At 36.1% G+C, this 19,397-nt stretch overlaps 1 protein-coding gene across 9 annotated transcripts in view; it reads left to right on the top strand.

Moving 5' to 3' along the window:
- KTN1 (kinectin 1) overlaps positions 1–19,397 on the top strand; it is a 147,930-nt gene that overhangs the window by 82,333 nt on the left and 46,200 nt on the right. For 6 of the 9 annotated variants that reach the window (XM_027842869.1, XM_027842870.1, XM_027842862.1 and 3 more), the window contains exons 19-26: positions 10,504–10,538; positions 10,895–10,985; positions 11,728–11,796; positions 14,187–14,224; positions 15,236–15,326; positions 15,484–15,552; positions 16,690–16,727; positions 19,054–19,144. In XM_027842869.1, the coding sequence (XP_027698670.1) occupies positions 10,504–10,538; positions 10,895–10,985; positions 11,728–11,796; positions 14,187–14,224; positions 15,236–15,326; positions 15,484–15,552; positions 16,690–16,727; positions 19,054–19,144 (522 nt within the window). The remainder of the gene's footprint in view (positions 1–10,503; positions 10,539–10,894; positions 10,986–11,727; positions 11,797–14,186; positions 14,225–15,235; positions 15,327–15,483; positions 15,553–16,689; positions 16,728–19,053; positions 19,145–19,397) is intronic. The other 3 variants (XM_027842868.1, XM_027842871.1, XM_027842863.1) reach the window with 1 other exon arrangement.

The following is a 19,397-nucleotide window of genomic DNA, read 5'->3' on the forward strand; positions in this document are numbered from 1 at the left end:
ATAATCCTTATTTTGAAGGTTTTATCTAGAAGTCTGTCTTAATAGCTTAAATTCCTAGTAAGGTAGCTGGCACCATATAATTATGGTATATGTTTTGTGTTATTTTGTCTCCCAACTCTTGAACATACTACCTTGCATTGTACATTTTGTCATTTTGTAAAAGAGAAGAAATTGGATAAATAAAGGAAAAGATCTGAAGTGAGTACTGATGTTAAGTGTGTAGCATAATATTGATCTCACAGCTTCTTATTTAGTTTCAAAAGTTTAAAATGGAATCTTATTGTTAACCTTTTAAATCACTTTCTGTTCCTGGAATCAGATTACTCAGTTTAGCAACACGGCTGGTCTTTTTCCCCTAAGGTATTCTGATTTGCCACAACATTCTCAATTGAGAAATCCTGATCATTTCCTTTGGTTTTTAATTACAAAATTACTTATCACCTTCAGTCTTCAGGAAGTAAATTCCCTTAATTTCTTTATTTTCATATTTTTTTTTTAATGTTTGAATTCTTAATGAATTTCATTTAGAACCAGAAGATTGTTATAGTCAGATTCCCAAATTATTAGGGAAAATCTCAAAAGTACCTATCAGAAATTGTGGCTTATTCAGTAAGTCTTTATTGAGCGCTGCTTTTACTTAGGTCCTTGGGTAGGTGCTAGCAAACAAAGACAAATATGTATCAGGCCCTGTCCTAGAGGAAATAACAAGTACGTATTTATAAATGCATAAAAATTTTATGTAAAGTGAATTCAAGATAATTGAGAAGGGGAGAACAGTTTTAGCCAAGGGGATTGGAAAGACATCATGTAGGAGCTGGTACTTGAGTAGAATTTTGAAGGAAACAAAGGATTCTAAGAGGCTTGAGATGAGGAAAGAGTATACCCAAGGCATGAAGGGTAGCTATTGGAAAGACATGGAGAATGGGAGATGGAGTGTCATGTATGAAGAACAGCAAGAAAGCTGGGAAGGGGAGTAATGTATAATAAAGCTCCAAAGATATGGACTTCTAACCAAAATACCTGTCTGAATGAGAGGCAGATCATTTAGCTACCACAATGGGATATCTGCTGCAGCAAAACCTTGAAATTTATACCAGACCAAATAATGATCAGGATATCCAGTGAGAAATTATATTAAATGATTTCTTCCAAATCCAGGATTACACAAGAGGGGTCCTCCAGAAGCCTGATAGCAGTAGGAAAGGAGGCTACTTGGTAGCCAGCATCAGATTAGAGTAGCCTCCTACTATGACCAGAAACAGGCGGCAACACATATAACCTCCAAAGCATTGTGTCCTGAGACAGCATGAAAAGAGGGCTGCCCTTAGAAAATCTTACCTTGGAATATAATATTTCAAAAGACAAAAGAGAGAGGCTAACAACGTAAAATGAACTTAACCCTTTCAGGCTGAATATAATTCTGCAGGGAATAGAATGGATTTTTAATGGGATAGAGATTTTCAAGCATTTCTGATGAAAATCCAAGAGTTCAGTAGGAAACTTTGAAATACAAACACAAAGTTTTAAAGAAACCTAGAAAGATATATTTATTTGGAGCATTTGGAAGGAGCTATATGATGATATAGTGCTACAGTTCTTATGGAGGAAGAAGAAACAACTGTCCCTTCAGAAACTTAATGTCTTGAAAAGGTATTGAGATAATTAGAAAAACAGAGGTTTATAGGAGTGTATTGGTTTTATTCTGAGTGCTTGAGTTAGGGTAGGAGAAGGTAGAATAAAAGGAATAAAATATTTTATAAAGGAGAAAAAGGGGGCAGGGCTTACTGGTTTTCATAATTAGAATATGTGAGAAGAATATACCAACATAGGAGGGGATGAGTATCAAATATACCTTACTCTTAACTGAAATGAACAAAAGACAGTTGAATTCACATACCACAACAATTTAATATAGAAATACATCAGATAATAGAGGGGGGAAAACTGATAAGAGGGAGTCAAGTAGGTGGATAATATTGAGTAGGTGATAGTCACTAGCAAAACAGGTTTCCTGATCCTGAAGAGGAGGAATTGAAAGGGGGGGAAGGGGAAAGAAAGCAAAGAACTAGAATCTGAAGAAGTACCTTGGATTGCCTCTTAGACAATTGAGAATAACTAAACAATGTCCTATATGAGAGTACTGGAATATTATCGGAGTGTGTGATGATTAAAAAGGTGATTTTGGTGAATCCTAAATTGATGCAGTGTAAATTGAGCAGAGCCAGAACAACAACTTAATCTAGGAGAGCAACACTGCTTGAAGCAACTTTGAAAGACTTAATAACTCAAAGTGATTCAGTGCCTAACTCTGAGTCCAGAAGACCTGTGGTGAAGAATGTTACCCATTTCCTGACAGAAGGGTAGGTGATAGACGTAGGAAGTACAGAAATTGACATTCATTTTTCAACATGGTCAACTGCATACATTCATTTTGCTTGACTATGTTTATTTCTTACAAGAGTCTTCTCTCCCCCCCCCCCCCCAATCCTTAATTAGTAGTGAGGTCAGGGGGAGGAGGAGGTTAGCAACAGTGATGCCAAAAGAAGCCATTGAAACTTTCTTTAAAATGTACAGGAGAGAATAGAAGGACATAGAGAAGGCATTACTGACCAGTAGGACAGTTCTGAAAAAAGATCATTGGTTTTTTTAAAAAAAAAAAAAGTGAAAGTTTTATTTCATCTGTTAAGCAGTAGACAGCCATTATAGTTTATTGAGTAGGTGAATGACATGATACGAAGGAGAAAGACTTGAGGCCAGGGAGATTATACTTGTTGGAGATGCAGTGGGGAATAGTTGATTGAATAACTGGCCCTGGAGTCATGAAGACCTGAGTTCAAATCTAGCCTCAGACACGTGACACTAATTAGCTGTGTGACCCTGGGCAAGTCACTTAACCCTGAATGTCTCACCAAAAAGAAAAAATAAATAAATAAATAAATAAATAGTGGATTGAATTTTGGTAGTAATATCAGGAAGACTTGGGTTTAGATTAAACCTTTAACACTCATGAAGCATGTCATTCAATTCATCCCAGCCAGTTTCCTCATTTGTAAAATTATAATAATATTTGTACTGTCTACCTCATTGAGTTGTTGTGAGTCCTGTATAAGGTAATACAAGAAATGCTTTGCAGATTTTTAAAGCTCTGTAAATGTCATATGTTGTTACTACTATACATGTTAAATCTTGTGATTCCTCTCTTTGACTTATGTGATGGAGACAAGATAGTTTATCATAAATTCAGCAAATGTACTTGGATGGAAACTTTCTATACATTCCCAAATAAACCCTAATTGCAATATCTCATCAAGCCTCCCAAGAATCTTAAGTCTTGCAGAAAATCTCAATTTTCAGAATTGTCTTTAACTTGCCTTTTTTTCCAATTAAAAAATGTTTCTGATGATTGGACATGTCACTTACTAATCCTGAATCTTCACATTGTCTCATACAGAGATTGTCTGATATTTTGATCCAGACTGCTTCTCTTAGTGTTGTCCATGCCAATAAGTTTATGTGAATTCTCTTAATCTCTATTAACCCTCTAAGTCCTCATTTGTAACAGTTAACATAAATCCACCTTAACTTTAGTTTTGATGACTTATTTTCCTGTCACTGTAACGATTTTGCATACTTTTAGATATTTGATTAAAATAGCAGCTTTCCAAAGTGGGTTAAATTTTAGAAATTTCTGTAGCCAAAATCTCACATGTCAATGTTTTTTTTTTTTTAAAGAGGAAAGCTGCCACTTATCTATTGAAACCAGTTACTCAGAACTGTAGCTGAATAAGCTATTCTTAAGTTCTTTCCTATTTCTGAAGATTCTTTTATAGTTTTGGAAAGTAACTGTGACCTACAATATGTGTATTGAGAGGTTTTTTGTTTGTTTATGGAAGATGAAAGAATCCATCTCTTTTTATGGGTGCTTTAGATTTATCTTTGCTCATACTACCAATGAAAGAGTATAAAAATGATATAGTTCTTCCCTTCTTAACCCTTTTGCAGCATTTAGAATTCTAAGTCACAGTTGGGAGAGGGACAGTATGGTTGTCCAGTCAATTACTCTACCTCAAATCTCTCTCCATCTTCATCCTGGAGGATGAGGTGCCACTTATTGAAACAGATAGCAAAATGGTCCTATGTTCTTTCTTTCAGTGCAGGAAGAAATGTCAGGTGGGGTAGGCTGCTTATATGTGATGAGAAGAAGAGTATAGGTACAAAGCCTTTAAGTAGCCAGGTAGGGGAAATAAATTTGTTTTTTAAATCTTTGCCAAATTTGTCTACAATGAATTCCAGGAGCGGGGAATCTGCAGTCTCAGGGCCACATGTGACCTTCTAGGCTCTAAAGTGCAACCCTTTGACTGAATCCAAACTTCACAGAACAAATCCCCTTAATAAAGGGATTTGTTCTGTAAAACTTGGACTCAGTCAAAAGGCTGCACCCAAGGACGTAGAAGGTCACAGATTCCGCACTCCTGAATAAAGCTTTTTTGTGTTGTAATTTCAGTAGGACCCTGAAGTTATATAGAGAAGGGTCAATAGATTTGCAGATTTTACTTGTCAAATTCTAGAAGATAAGGAATATTTATTGTTCAAACAATTAAAAACAAACAAGCCAAGAACAACCCTCCACCTCCCAAAACTACCCATAGGGCTAAAGAATGTCATTTCTCCATTTTCTGGTTTATACCTGCTTACCCTTTGTAGAGTCCAGAATTTTCCTGCACAGGTATATTCATCAGTTCCCCCCGCCACGTTTTCCCCCTCTCCCCAAACAGTAGGGCAAGTTCAGTACCAAAGAAGGATACCAGGAGCTCCATGATGATTATAAAAGAAATTTAATAATCATATGAGTTAATTACATTAGGAGTGGTCTGGGGTAGCAGCCAGATGATTCAGTGGATCCCTGCAAAGACCCTAGAGAAGCCCCATGGTAATTATAGAAATTAATCAAAGGGAGGAGGAACAATAGAGCATCATTACATATGTCATCACAGACTAGCTAATGTTTTGATTTACTGCTTAGTACTGGGCTTGAGTCCAGAACCCTGAGCATCAAGGCCAATGCTCTTGAGTAGATGTCCAGACACACAAGTACGTGTGCTGGTCCCTATATCCTTGTTATGACTTTCACTGTATGACTTTCACCAATAGGGACCCCACATTGTATCCCTGGAAGATACCCATACATACTTTCTGAATATCTTCCTCAAGGTCCCTGGGGTGGGTGTACACTCGGGCTTTTAGGGCCTTTTTGGATATATCCAGAAGGGATGGTGCCATTTGTAGGTATAAACCATAAAAGCAATAAAATCACAGGTGGGAAAACAACACGACCAGTAAGAAAATTACCACAATTGCTACAATTGGTAAAGGCAGAAAAGGTAAAGGAAGGATTAATGGTATTTGGTGAGCTCAGTTTCTAAACTTAACTCAGTACAGGCCTGCTGAGTTTCTGAACTTGGTTCAGAGACAAACGTGGCTTAGGCAATTTTACAACATATTGGGGGTTATAGAGAGTAGAATCAGTTACAAAATAGGATTAGAATCATTTAATTTTTCTCACTTTTCCCTTTCAAGGGGAGACTTGTCATAATTTTTCCTGACAAGTTAATGTAAGGACAACGAGCTTGACCAGTCACAGCACAAGCTGTAGCAAGAATATCCAAAGCCATGGACTAATTTTAGAGTGGAAGTTTACATGATATCAAGATAACTGAGTGAACTCGGTATTCAGATATAGTGAAACAAACAAAAACGACAAAAAAGTAGTACAATAATGACCATTAATCCACTCCCAATATTCATTTAATCAGTAAATTTCATCTTGGAACTGAGACGTCCCATATAGTTATCTGGTTTCTGGAACATCTTTTCTTGGGGCAACCTGGAAAATGTCTTGTCCTCAGGGGTAGCTCTTCAGTAGAATTGTTTTTCTGGTTCCAGTTTGCTTGTAGAGATTCCTCAGATATTCCTGCTAAAATCTCTTACAAAACATCTTGATACAAGTTGGCACAGACTCTCAAAATTTACTGATGAGTTGACTTTTCCATTAATGTAACACAAAATATTCCATCCCTCTAAGAAACTGACTACACTAAGATTCTCTTCTCCAAACCAAACTGAAGATGTTTTTGATTTAGTTTCAATAATTAATAGAATAACAGCTAGGTCCCACAAACAGTTGTATCCATATCCACTTGTTCTTACATTATTTTGAAACATTTAAGGACCTTATTACATACAGAAATATGTGTGTGTGTATACATGTATATACATACACACACATACATACTCATATATAAATAACAGGCAGATGACAAGGCCAGATAGTCATTTACTAAGTTTGGGATATAGAATGACTACAAATTCAGATTGAAAATAGCAAGATCTTACATACTTTCCTTGTGCCCATGTCTTCTATTGACTACTTGCTCAGATTATAGAAATTTGCTATAAAAGGAAAAAGTAGGGACATGACTATAATAGCATCAAACTGGTCCTTGATGACGTGACACATGTGGCAGGATAAAGCATCCTTTGCTCTCTTTGACTTCAGATAAGAGCCACAGTTGACAACCAATCATGCAGTAACAATTCCACCTCATAGCCAAACTGAAGAATAGCCAGGTGAGAAACATTCCTGTTCAAAAGGAACACAATAGGGAAACTGAGCCAGAAGGATCCTACCTTAGGCTAGGCCAAAGGTCATCCTCTCGTCTTTCTCTCAGATACAAAGCTCCACCTGTAACAGTTCAGGATTACATTCCCTCTGATTAGCTTGTGGCATTTCTCTTGAATGGTGGATTACTGACTTAATGATCCATCATACAACTATACCTGAATTCTAACCTCAAAACAAAATCGATTGTAGTCCCCAGAGCTTTTGCCTTAAATGACATGTTTCACTAATCACAGCTTGGGCTTGGATACAATTATTTTTCCTCTCGTGGAGTTGAAATGAGCAATAAAAGTATACCATGACACAAACATATACAAGAGATTTCACTTAATGTTCTTCATTTGTTTTTCTTTTCTTCTCAAGTTTAAATTTGTCTTGGTGTAAAATGATTAGAAATCATTTCTATATTATACACATATTATACACATACTTGTAAATTATCAGGAAACCAGTTTCATCGTTTAGGAATGTTAAAACCAAACAAACTCTTTTCCCAGGGCTGATGACCTTGCCCACACAGGTAGTTTCCAAGAACCTGGCAAGTTTACAAAGTAAGAGTGATCAACAGAGACCACAGAGAAGTTGCAGAGCCTGATGCCCCTGTCTTCCTACCCCATTTACCCTTACAGATGCTGTGAGCTGTGCTCTTTGACATACACACCCCCACCGTGTGCAAGGTGGAATAGACTGACCCTGCTGCACACCCTCATACCTCTCCTTTCTATGCACAGTAATCAGTTACCAATTCTGGGTTTCATTATCATGACAATAACCCTGAATAAGTTAGTTAACATTATACTTTCGTAAGTGGTAGTCAAATAGTTGTAGACATGACTTCCTCTTAACTACGGGCATAGGTGGAAATATCCAGTTCCCTAAATTGCATTTACAAAACATTGTAAGACAGGATTAGCAGGCTGATAAAATAACTGGTTTTAAACAATTTTCCCCACTGTGTTTTAGTTTCTTTCAGTTTATAGTCTCATAACATCCAAGTTATAAAAAGTTGCTGGACATACCTGATACAAAAATTTACCAATTTGCACAATATTATGTATTTGAAACTTGAAACAAACCCGTTACTGATCAGGTGCCTCCAATCTGGTTGAATGCATTTCCAGATTACTTTATACAGAAAATCAAGTTATTTCATCACAATTGGCATTGTATACTGATCACATCTAAAATCCCATAAAAGTATGAATCAATTATACCTAATTAAGGAAATAATAATAACAGCTAGCATTTATAGTGTTTGCCCTATGCCAGGCATCGTGTTAGGCACTTTACAATCATGTGAAGTAAACTGAGGGAAATAGATGTGAGGTAACTTTCTTAAGGTCACCCATTTAACAAATTCCTGATCCATGCATTTTCCCTATTTGTCTTAATGCCAAATAGTATAATGAATTTTAACTTACCTTAAACATTGAATAAGGAGAGACATGTTTCACATAAAATGTGACCAGAATGAATTCATTTATCTTTTGATTGTGTCTGGGTACCCAAAAACTTTCCCCTTTTCCATGAGCCAGGAAAGGGTTAAGTGCCAGTCCAATTGCAAACGGCAAGCCTTGAACCTTTCACAGACATAGCTCCCAACCTGCCTCTTGATAATGATGCAAATACAGGTTGTTTACTCCTGGACCCTTAAAGTGATAGTCCTCCTTTTTTTTTTCCCCAAAAGTCTCCAAACCATTTACTCTCAAATCCTCCATGCTGTCTGTGCACACAGATTACGACTTTCTTTCTGTCCATGCTTCTCTTCATTCCAACATGCTTAAACTTTCTTGCTTTTCCTTCTATATACACATCCCTCTAATGGACTTTGATTAAAGTCCCTTTAAAACTGTACATGTCTTTCTTTCCTATTCTGATCTGATACTTCTCTTACTTTCTTCTACTTGCTTTTACCAATTATATCTCAAATAATCTTCATTTCACTGAATATATTTTCTTTCTCTTTCTCATCCACCCACCCCTCTGAGGCTGCTGCAGTCAGGGAGAGAGGGGGAGAGGAAGAGAAAGAAACTCTCTGTCTTTTGTACCATCCTCTGAATCTTCCCCTATATTGCTGTCTTCCCAGGCGTCCCCCACCTTAACACCTTCTTGTCTACATGCTTAATTCCTTCCAACCTGGCTAACTGGCAAGCCAGTGTTTCTATACGCTTCTCCTTCTTGTCTGACTTGTCCACCAAGTCCCCAGCTACTGGTGCCTGTCTTTCCACATGTCTCTTTCTAACTGCATCTCCTCCATTATTCTCAGCCTTTCCCTTTCCAGATCAAGGTACCTGGTGGTCGCTTCCCTCAATGCTGTGATGAAGGGCCGTCCTACATCAGCCACCACCCCCTTTCCTTCACGTGGTAGTGACTTCCCTCAACACCATGGGAAAAGGCTGTCCCATGTCAGCCACCACCCTTCCCTTCACTACCTAGCCCCAACTACCCTTGGCATTTCTTTGATATTCTGTTGACTACCAACTGTAGGTTCTGGAGTTCCCTTGCACAAGGATCTTCATGATTTCCCCCACTCTCCAACAGTGGGGCAAGTTTGATACTGAAGAAAGAGGCCAAGAACTTGATGATGATTATAAGAGAAGTTTAATAATCATACGAGTTACTTATATTAGGGGTGGTCAGGGGCAGTGGCCAGACATATGGTGGATCCCTACCAAGGGTTTAATGATCGTCAGCCTAGGATGGTGGCCAGACAATAGATCCCTACAAAGATCCCAAAGAAGCCCCATGGTAATTATAGAAATCAGACAAAGGGAGAAGGAGCAGTAGAGCATCACTACATATGTCATCATGGTCTAGTTCATGTTTTGAACTACTGCTTAGTACTGGGCTTGAGTCCAGAACCCTGAGCATCAAGGCCAATGCTCTCAATTAGATGTCTAGATACACAAGTTCCTGTGATGGTCACTGTATCCTCGTTATGGCTTTCAGCGATAACGACCCCACACCCCTTCAGTGAAGAACTAGAGTAGTATGTTGCTTTGTAGTCCTCTTGGGCCGATGAAATTCACTGTAGTAATACACTTATTTTAGCACAATCCATTGTACAGAATAGGTACTTAGTGGTAAATGAATTTAAGTGGATAAAAAGGAAGTAACAAAAACAACATAATTTTCATTTATTATTGGTGAGGGGCATTCAGATAAGCCTTGAGTTGAAATTTAATTGCCGGAATTTGATCGTTTGATTAAAGAACAGATTTAGTTATGGGGACGTTAACACTAAAGTTGGTTTTGTAGCCCAGGTTTTTCAGTTTAACAACTTGGAGAGAGTTAGGAGTTTGTATGTGATAAACACTGAAACTTTAGATTAGAAACCTTGAGAAGTACAGCAGAAGTTGGGAATTGCCGCTCTTTTTATCATTCTATGATGAAATCTTAGTGAATTTTGATAGGCAATGTAAATAATGCATCAGAGATATCATATTATGTTCTTGGCTAATTGTAGGAAATAGCTCGAAGATGATAGTTTTGGAATTTGTTGCATTCCTCCCCTGCTTTTGTGTATCATTTGCATGTATTCTTATTTTCTCCATCCCCTTTTATTTTGGAGAATTAATATTTCAAAAAGTTATCGCCTCATCAGGACACCAATTGTTCCTTCCTCGATTTCGTGGCTGATTAAACTGTCAAATTATTATTAGTAGTTTTTTTTACTGAACGAGCCTTTTACAGTCTGGTTTTGATTAGGATCGTGGATCTCGTGCTGGGAGGGACCTCCAGGGCCATGTGGTCCAGCCCCTTTATTTTACCTTTATAATCTCATATAAAGTTAGTAAGAATGACCATTATTTGTGTCTTTTAAGGCCACTAAAGATGTTGTGGAACAAATGGAAAGAAGGTAAGAGTTTTGAATTTTCTTTCTTAGAAACCATTTTTCCTGAATTTGAGGGTGCTAAGACCTTCAAGAAATCTAAATGCTGCTCCTCTTGTATGCAGTAGTGGAAGAGAGCAGTGTCCTTGAGGCCCCAGAAGTTATTAATGCTTGGCTCGGGTTTAGATTTTTTTCTGCCCAGCAGATCGACGGTATTTTTTTATTTAGAATAATCACAACTGAATTTCCTGAGTGTATATCAACTGATGACACAGGGTAGGCAGCTCAAAAGCATCCTGGATGAGCATGGGAAACTAGCCTATTGAGGCTTACCGAAAATTTTATTTGCGTGTAAAGAATGTCAAGTGTGTTTAAATTTTTAGTATTCAAGAAAAGGATGAGAAATTAAAGACAGTAGAAGAACTACTTGAAACTGGTCTTATACAGGTGGCCAATAAAGAGGAAGAATTAAAGGTAAAAAACATTTCACTATCTTATGTAATAGCCAGCTGTGATAGGGTTCAGGGTGATGTGCAAGTGATTTTCTATAGCTTGAATAGTTTGCATTTAGAGTACTCAGAATGCCTAATGAAAATTGATCTTATTTGGTTTTTATTTCACCGAAATTTAGATCTGTAAGAATAGCTTAATGTTAAGCCATGAGATGACTAATTTATTATCAAGTAGAGTGTCAGTGGGATGAAAAGTGTATAGACTGCAAAGCTCTCCCTTCTGACAGTTAGTGCCTGTTGAAAGAGGAAGGTTCATAGTTCTTAAATTATTTTGGAAAATTAGAGTAAAAGTGGGATTATAAATATGTTTTGTGGTGTGTGTTGGTAGCCTTACCTAACTTAATTAAGGTAGGCTTAATGAATAAAGAAAGCATTAAAATAAGGTTTTGAATGGAGAAAGGAGTATGGCTTAGTGGTTGAGAGATGGGCAGTGTAGTGTCATGGAGTATGAGAGGGAGGTAGGTTGAAAGAACAATGAGACCAAAAGAAAGTTCCTGTTTGAACTTCAGGAGTAGGCACAAGAGCAGGAAAAGAAGTATAGTTGGTGACCCAGAAAGAAGTAGTAAGATGTTATGGTATATGGGGATTGTAAAAGAAGCAGTTGAATAATGAGAGAATGATGTTTACAAAATAGGATAAATAAGAAAAGCACTTGTGTTGACACAATGCATTTAAATTTTTTTCTGATATAATTTATTGAAAAGGTGTTAAGAACAGAAAACTCATCCTTGAAAAATGAAGTTCAAAGTCTAAAAGCTCAACAGATATCTCAGGTAATAATTAAAATTGTTAAGGCATTGTGAATTTTACATTTAATTTGAAGCATTGAAAAACTATGTAATGTAGTAGATGAAGGAAGTCAAGAACACATGGGAATTCAGGTCCTGCCTCAGACTGGTGAACTGTATGATGTATCTCTCAGTACCTCAGGCAGCTTTCCAAGACTGCAGAGTAAAGATGAGTTGCTTATCAATGCTTTGGTGGGGTAAGTTTTGTTCATGAGTGAATCACGGTTGTGGAGTATTTACTCTTTGACTGTCTCCCCCACCCTTCTCCAAAAAAAGGCATTTCAAAGAAAAAACAATTCCCTTAGTTCAAATAAACAGCTAAAATATTGATTAATAGCAATCATGGTAAATTTTTAGTACAAATAGACAAAATTGTCTTTAAGATGTAACATGGTTTGGGAGGCTGTACCTAGATATGTTATGATTCTTAACATACTATTGCCAATTTGGCCTTATTATTGTTTAAATATTATAGTTATATGTCATCGATATAATGTTTTGTTACATTAATTATTATATAATACATTATAATTGTATTAATATATTATTAAATATCATATTATTACATCCCCGTTCAAAAAACTTAAATGGCTTCCTATTGTTTACTAAATAAAGACTAAACTTCTCATCCTAGCGATGGAAGGCCTTCTACAGTTTAGGTCTAAACTACCTTTTCAGCTTTTTCTTACGTTAATCATCTTATTTTTCTGCATTTTTTCCATTTACTAAATGTATCCCATACTTTCTGTCCTCTGCTGCTTCCTTCGTGTTATTTCTTATACCCTTTTCCCATCCCACCCTAGTTCCTACCCTTGCTCTGAGTCTAGTTCAGATGTTATCTCCGTCAGTCAGTCAAAAAGTATTAATCACCTGCTTTGTGCTAGGTGCTATGTTTGATACGATGAATCAGTCCCTGCCCTCAAGGAGTTTATGTTCTACCTGGGAAGACAGCATATACATGGAAACAAATATAAAGTAATGGGTGGGGGAGGCATTAGTAGTGAGAGGTGTCTCATAAGACTTCATGGAGTAGGCAGTGTTTAAACTGAGTTTTGAAGGAAAGAAGGAAGTCTAAGGTAGAGTTAAAGAGAGTTTTCATTCCAAGCATGAAGTTTAACCAGTACAAAGGCATGGAGGTGGGAAATAGAATATCATGTGTAACAAAAGACAAGAAGACCGGTCTGACCATATTATAGAATCCAGGAAGTGAAGTAATGTTAAAGTTAAAATAAAGTTAGAAAGGAGAGTTGTGGCTGCATTGCAAAAGACTTTAAGTGCCAAACAGAAGTTTATATTTGACCCTTAAGGCAGTTAGAGGTAATTTGAGTTTATTGAGTAGGAGAATAACATGGTTAGTCTTTAGGAAAATCGCTTAAGCAGCTGTGTGGAAGAAGGATTGGACAGGGGAAGAGACATGAGGAAGGGAGGCCAGTTAGGAAGCTATTACAGCAGTCCAAGTGAAAGGGGATATGTGAGCTCCCCAAGATGGTAAGCAATTTAATATAGGTTAAATATGTGCAGTCATGTAAAACATTTCCATGTAAGTCATATTATGAAAGAAGAAACAATTAAAAAAAATGGGAAAAAATAAAGTGAAAATGGTGTGCTTCGATCTGTAACTCACTTGTGTTCTAGTTCTTTAACTGTACATGCCCTGTCTTCTCTAACTGGACAAAAGCTCCTTGAGGTTCAGTCTTTATCTCTCTGTATCTGCTAATACCTATTGTCATGGACATTAAAAAATTTGTAGCATTGTTTAATCTGCATGAAGTGAGATTGATTCAGGTACCTGTAATTAGAAGGTTTGATCATTCAAGGGTACTCTAAGTAATGACAGTAATACCCAGAGAAACTACCTCTGTGATCATGTCAAAAGTAATTTCCCACTTTTTCCTCCTTACCCCATCTTAATCACTCTTTAGGGAAGGTTTACTTGTATTAATTTTCTATTCTGTTCATTTCATTTTTATGCTAACAAATCTGGTACTTAAATTTTTAGGGAAGTTTATGCTAGACTGTGTTGTGGTGGCCAGAGCCCTGGACTTAAGATTGAGACCTGGCTCTTAATGTTTACTGCCTGGGGCCTTGTGCAAATCCTTTATGTCTTGCAGCCTCAATTTCCTCATCTCATAAAATCCTTACAATAATATTCACCTCATGAGTCATTTTTTGTTACTTTGAATTATATATAAGATTGTTCCAAATAGAATTTTATATATATATGTATATATATGTGTGTGTGTGTATATATATATATGCATATATATATATATATATTTTTTTTAATGGGAATATTTGCTTTATTTTATTTATTACCCAGTCATGTTATAGGGGAAAATATACTCTATTTATTACTGTAATTTCTCCATTTCTAGGTTTCTTTTACAGCCATAGTTGAAGACCTTCAGAACATGTAAGTAATATTAATATTATGTTATTAATATATATTGGTTAATTAATATGTAATATAATTTGTATATACATATGTTTCTCACTGGTTTTTCTTACCTCCCTTATTTTCCTTAAATCCGCAAATATTTGAATACCAGCTACATACAAAGGCAGTTTTTTATGATTTTGGGAAAAAAGACTGAGGTATATTCAAATTTAACCTTGATGTTAATGAAAATATGTTTGTATGAAATTAGTGGCTAATGCTTGGAGTTCAGTATAGTTTTATAGATTCTTGTATTTGATCAAATTATTATACTAGGTTTGACACCAGAATTTTAACTTATTTCTAGAATAATAGTATTTTTTGAAATCATCTGGATAATGAGAAAGCCATTTAAATATTTCCTCTCACATATTGGTACTCCAGAAGTTGGTACTGCTGGAGCATTATGTTGTTGAAATTTTGGCTCTCCAAAAGGAGAGTAGAATAGAATAGAATATTCTTGCCCAATAAATTAGGGTAGTAGTTCCCATTTAGTGGCTCAAGGTGATGGTCCATAGGGTTTTAGTTAAAAATCCTGTAATAGCACTATAAGCAGTGTAATTTGTATGTTAAATTACCCTAGAGCTTCATAGCACATCTCTGTTGTTCTTGAAAGGGGTTCAAGAGCAAAAACTATTGGTAACCACTTCTCTAGGGCAATGTTAATCTTTTTTAAGGGCTCTTGAAGCAGCATCACTAAACTCTTGTAATGATTATAAGCCCCTCGCAGGTAGTGATTCTTTCATTTTGGCCAGGAACTGAAAAGGATGGAGGAAGAGTTTCTTCTCTTTTTCCCTAGAAGGATAAACTGTCACTGTTGTTGTAGATATGAAGAGGATATTTGGGCAGCTTATTAATGGACCACTTCTACTTGTGGATTCTAGTTTTGGGGGGGCTGTGTGTGTGTGCATGTGTGTGTGCGTGTGCGTGTGTGTGTGTGTGTGTGTGTGTGCCTGTGTTGTAGTTAATACTCTTTCTTTTTTTAAGAATCCGTGAAAAGGATGGAAAGATTAAGTCTGCGGAAGAACTCATGGAAGCTGAACTTCTTAAAGTTGCTAACAAGGAAAAGACTGTTCAGGTATTAAATAGGAGATAGTTGTTTTCCTATCCTCAATTCACACCATTAACTCTCATTTGTTTGACTTTGCATTGTGTTTTATAATAAGAAACTCAGTCCATTTTGGTCAACTTTTGTGTTTCCATTGTCCAACCTTGTCTGTTTTGTCATTGTAAAGGCTTTGAAACAGGAAATAGAGGCTCTGAAAGAAGAAGTAGGAAATATCCAGCTTGAAAAGGCTCAACAGGTAAAAATCCAGAGCCAGAGCATGATAGATTTTTAGGGTGGTGGTATTGCTGTTGATCTTTTTCTGCTATGCAAGAAAATTTAGTTTCATTAACGTGCATAAATCTTCTGACCACAGTCAAATATTGAAGAATCATAAAAAGAAGAATTCTTTTGCTTTGCTGTTAGTTTGCCAACTTTTAAAATTTAAAATTCAAAGATATTTTTCAGTATTTAGTTTACTTTCATATACTTCACTCTATGGACCACAAATGAATTTGTAGAATATTTCACTTTCTCGTTCCATGCTTTTAAAAATACAACACAGTAATAGCAAAGTTTGAGCTTCCTCACTCTCTCTGTAGAAGTTTGGTGAAAGGTTGTGAGAGAGTTCTTGATTCCCCACCCCCTTCAAGGAATTTATAATCTGGGTAGGAAAAAAAAGGAAACAATAAACAAAAAAAACAAAGCAAAGCAATAGAATACCATAAAGGAAGTATTAGTAATTATTTAGGTTCTTGGAAATTGATGGAGTTTCATCTGGGATGCCTTTATGGGAAGAAAAAAAATGGTATGATTGTATGGAAGAGATGGTCCATGGAAAGAAGAGAAAGGAAGTTATTGATGTCTTGTGTGTCATAATAAGAGGATGAGAAGGTGCTTAGGAAAGAAGGTTATGAAGAGGGCAGTATTAGGTGAGTCAGATAATGTATATATTAGTTCTGATTCATTAATGAAATACTTCTTACAACTTTGGACCAAGTATAGTTCTTTCTGGGCCACAATCTTAAGGAATGATTTTGAAGTTCATTTCTAGTAATTTTATCACTTGACTTTGAGGTGTAGAGTAATTCCACTGTGATTAAGGAGTATTAAGAATATCTTCTATTTTTCATAATTACTAAATTTTTAGTTAAATGCTTTTATTACTAATGATTGTGAGTTGTTTGTAGTTAGCTGCCTTCTTTAATTGTAATAACAGTAATTACTACAATATTGGTTTTGGGAAGGAGGATTGAACCATGCCTGCTTAGGATGAATTGTTGGAAGTGTTCCACCCAAAAAGGACACCCAGTCACTGGCATAGCTTAGTAATGTACTAGATACCTTAAATCCATCAATAATTTGACATGATTATGAATTTTTTTCTTTTTTAAAGGTATTAGTTGCTTCTCAAATTCAAGAACTCCAAAATTTGTAAGTACCATTTTCTTAATTCTCTTTGTTGTGCATTCTCAAATTATTATTATTATGAAAATTTCTACTTTCTAAAATTTCTAAAACCTGGCTGACTGAACATATAGGTGCATGACACGTTTTAAATTTGATATTTAAGAGATATTTTGTGCGACAAAATTTTCTTCTTTGCTTTTTTTTGTTTGGCATTCAGGCTTAGCAAGTTCTGTGCTCCATTTCCAAACTTAAAGGATTACCAGTCCTGATGTTGATTTTATTTTTAATGCAACATTTTCATTTTAGATCTGGGTGGAAGCTTATTGGTGAAACCAGACTACCTTTTTTTATTAAGCTGTGTTTTAACTAATTACTTCTCTAAAATCCAGAATTTTAAAAACTTATTTTAAAAATGATTTAAAATATTTTAAATATCTAAATCATTAAAAATGATTTTAAATAAATAAAAATGATTCTATAACCAGTAATGGTCTATAGTTACAAATAAATATACATTAAACACATACTACACTGTCTGTAGACTCTGGGTATATGTAGAAAAAATGAAACTGTTTTTAACCTTAAATTTATGATCTACCATTTGGGGGAGTGGAAGGGAAGATGTGATACGGTTTCACTACATGATTACTAGTGAGTAAATACAAGGTATATATGAAGTAACTTCAAGATGGGAAAGGATGGTCATACTTGGAGTGATCAGAAAAAGCCTCGTGTGGGAATTGGCAACTGAGCTATGCTTTGAAAAAAGCTAAGGCTTATAGGGGGCAGAGGTGAGGAGTCTGCTCCAGTTATTGGGGGAGGTTAACCATTTATGAAAACACAGAAACAGTAAGTTAGAATGTCTTGTATATGGGATATGAAGTAATCTAGTTTGAGTGGAAAGGAAAATATGAAGAGGAATAATATGAAATAAAACTGGAAAGCTGGATGGGAGCTAAATTGTAGAGTGCTTTAAGTTCCAGGCTGAGGATTCTTATATCCTAGAAGCAATAAGAATCCTTTAAAGAATTTTTAGCAACATGAGTTAGATCCAAATTTTAGATTTTGTAGCTGCATGGAGGATAGAGTGTCAGTAGAAGAGACAGCAGGTAGGGAGACCAGTTAGGCTTTTGCAGTAGTCCAGGTAAAAGGTGATGAGGACCCAAACTAGGATGGACCCTGTATGAGTAGCGAGAAAGATATAGATATGGGCAGCTAGGTGGCACAGTGGATAGAGCACTGGCCTTGGAGTCAGGAAGACCTGAGTTCAAATGCGGCCTCAGACACATGCTTAACTAGCTGTATGACTCTGGGCAAGTCACATAACCCCAGTTGCCTCACCAAAAAACAACAACAACAAAAGATATGGATATAAGTTATGGTGGAGGTTTGATTGACAAGACATAACAATGAATTGGACATAGGAGTTGAGAGAGAGATTTTGGGCTTGATTGCCTGGACGAACGGTACATCCTTTATCAACCGGAGTTTTGGGAGGAAATGTAAGTTATATTTTGGATATATTAAGTTTGAAATTCTTTTAGTACATCCTGGGGGGAAATGTCCAAAAGTCATTTGGTAATACGTGACTGGAGTTCAGGAGAGAGGGAGTAGGACTGGGTATATAGATTTGAGAATCATCCATAAAAAGATGGTAATTGAACCCTTGGGAACTTGATTAGGTCACTGAGAAGAGAGTGTTGAGAGAGAAGAGAATGCCCAGGATAGATTCTTGGGGATGCCCACAGAGAGGATTGTACAAGGAAGGTGGGGCTGTAAAGCGTACTGAGAAGGAGTAGTAAGATAGATATGAGGAAAACCAAGAGAGAGCAGTGTCACAGAAGTCAAGGAAGAAGAAAGTCTGTAGAAGGTATTATAGATGGTATGGCTTAAATGAGATATTTTGAAGGAAAAATATATAGGTATGCACTATAAAATATAATTAGTAGATAAAAAATTTACGTATTTCTTTAGAGTAAAATAAAATGTTTTATTCATTTTTGTCATTGTTTTGTAATTATTGTTTCCTTTGTTATCACCATTTTCATTGTTTTCCTTTCATAGGAGTCTGAAAAATAAACTGCCCTGAGGTTTTGAGTTGAAAGGCATGGCCTACATTTGCATTAAATATATTATCTCTAACATTATATCTAATTAGTTGCCAGTTTTATAATTGTCTCAGACCTTATTTAGCATTTATTTTGAACTGTTGTTGAATGAAAAAATACTCATTGGCAAAAATATTATGAAGTCCTTGGAATATATACTGATTTTGGTGTTTAGTCTTTTACCATTAAAAAAAAAGTTGTTTGAACATTTTATCTGTAGTTCTTATGAATTTATTGTACAGATTAAAAGGGAAGGAAGAACAGGAGAATACCTTGAAGGCTGTATTAGAAGAGAAAGAAAAAGATCTTGTTAACAGAGGAAATTTGTTGCAGGTGAGAAGTTTCAAAATAAAGATACTGTGCATGTTCTGGGGCGTGAATAAGAATCCTCCACTCAGGTCCTACTTTGAAGCCTCATTGTGCTATGAAAGAATCCCTTAGGACTGCAGGGCACAGCTCTGCAGGTTTCTTGCCAAGCTAGAAAGGTTTTGAGTGTGGAATTGGTGACATTGTTGAATAAAGATGAACTTAGTTAAGTTCCAAAATCTTGACCACCCTATCATGGATTCTTGGCTATATTAAGTCA

Source organism: Vombatus ursinus, unplaced genomic scaffold (assembly GCF_900497805.2).
Source record: "Vombatus ursinus unplaced genomic scaffold, bare-nosed wombat genome assembly UNPS02014893.1, whole genome shotgun sequence".
In the NCBI taxonomy this organism is placed as follows: domain Eukaryota; kingdom Metazoa; phylum Chordata; class Mammalia; order Diprotodontia; family Vombatidae; genus Vombatus; species Vombatus ursinus.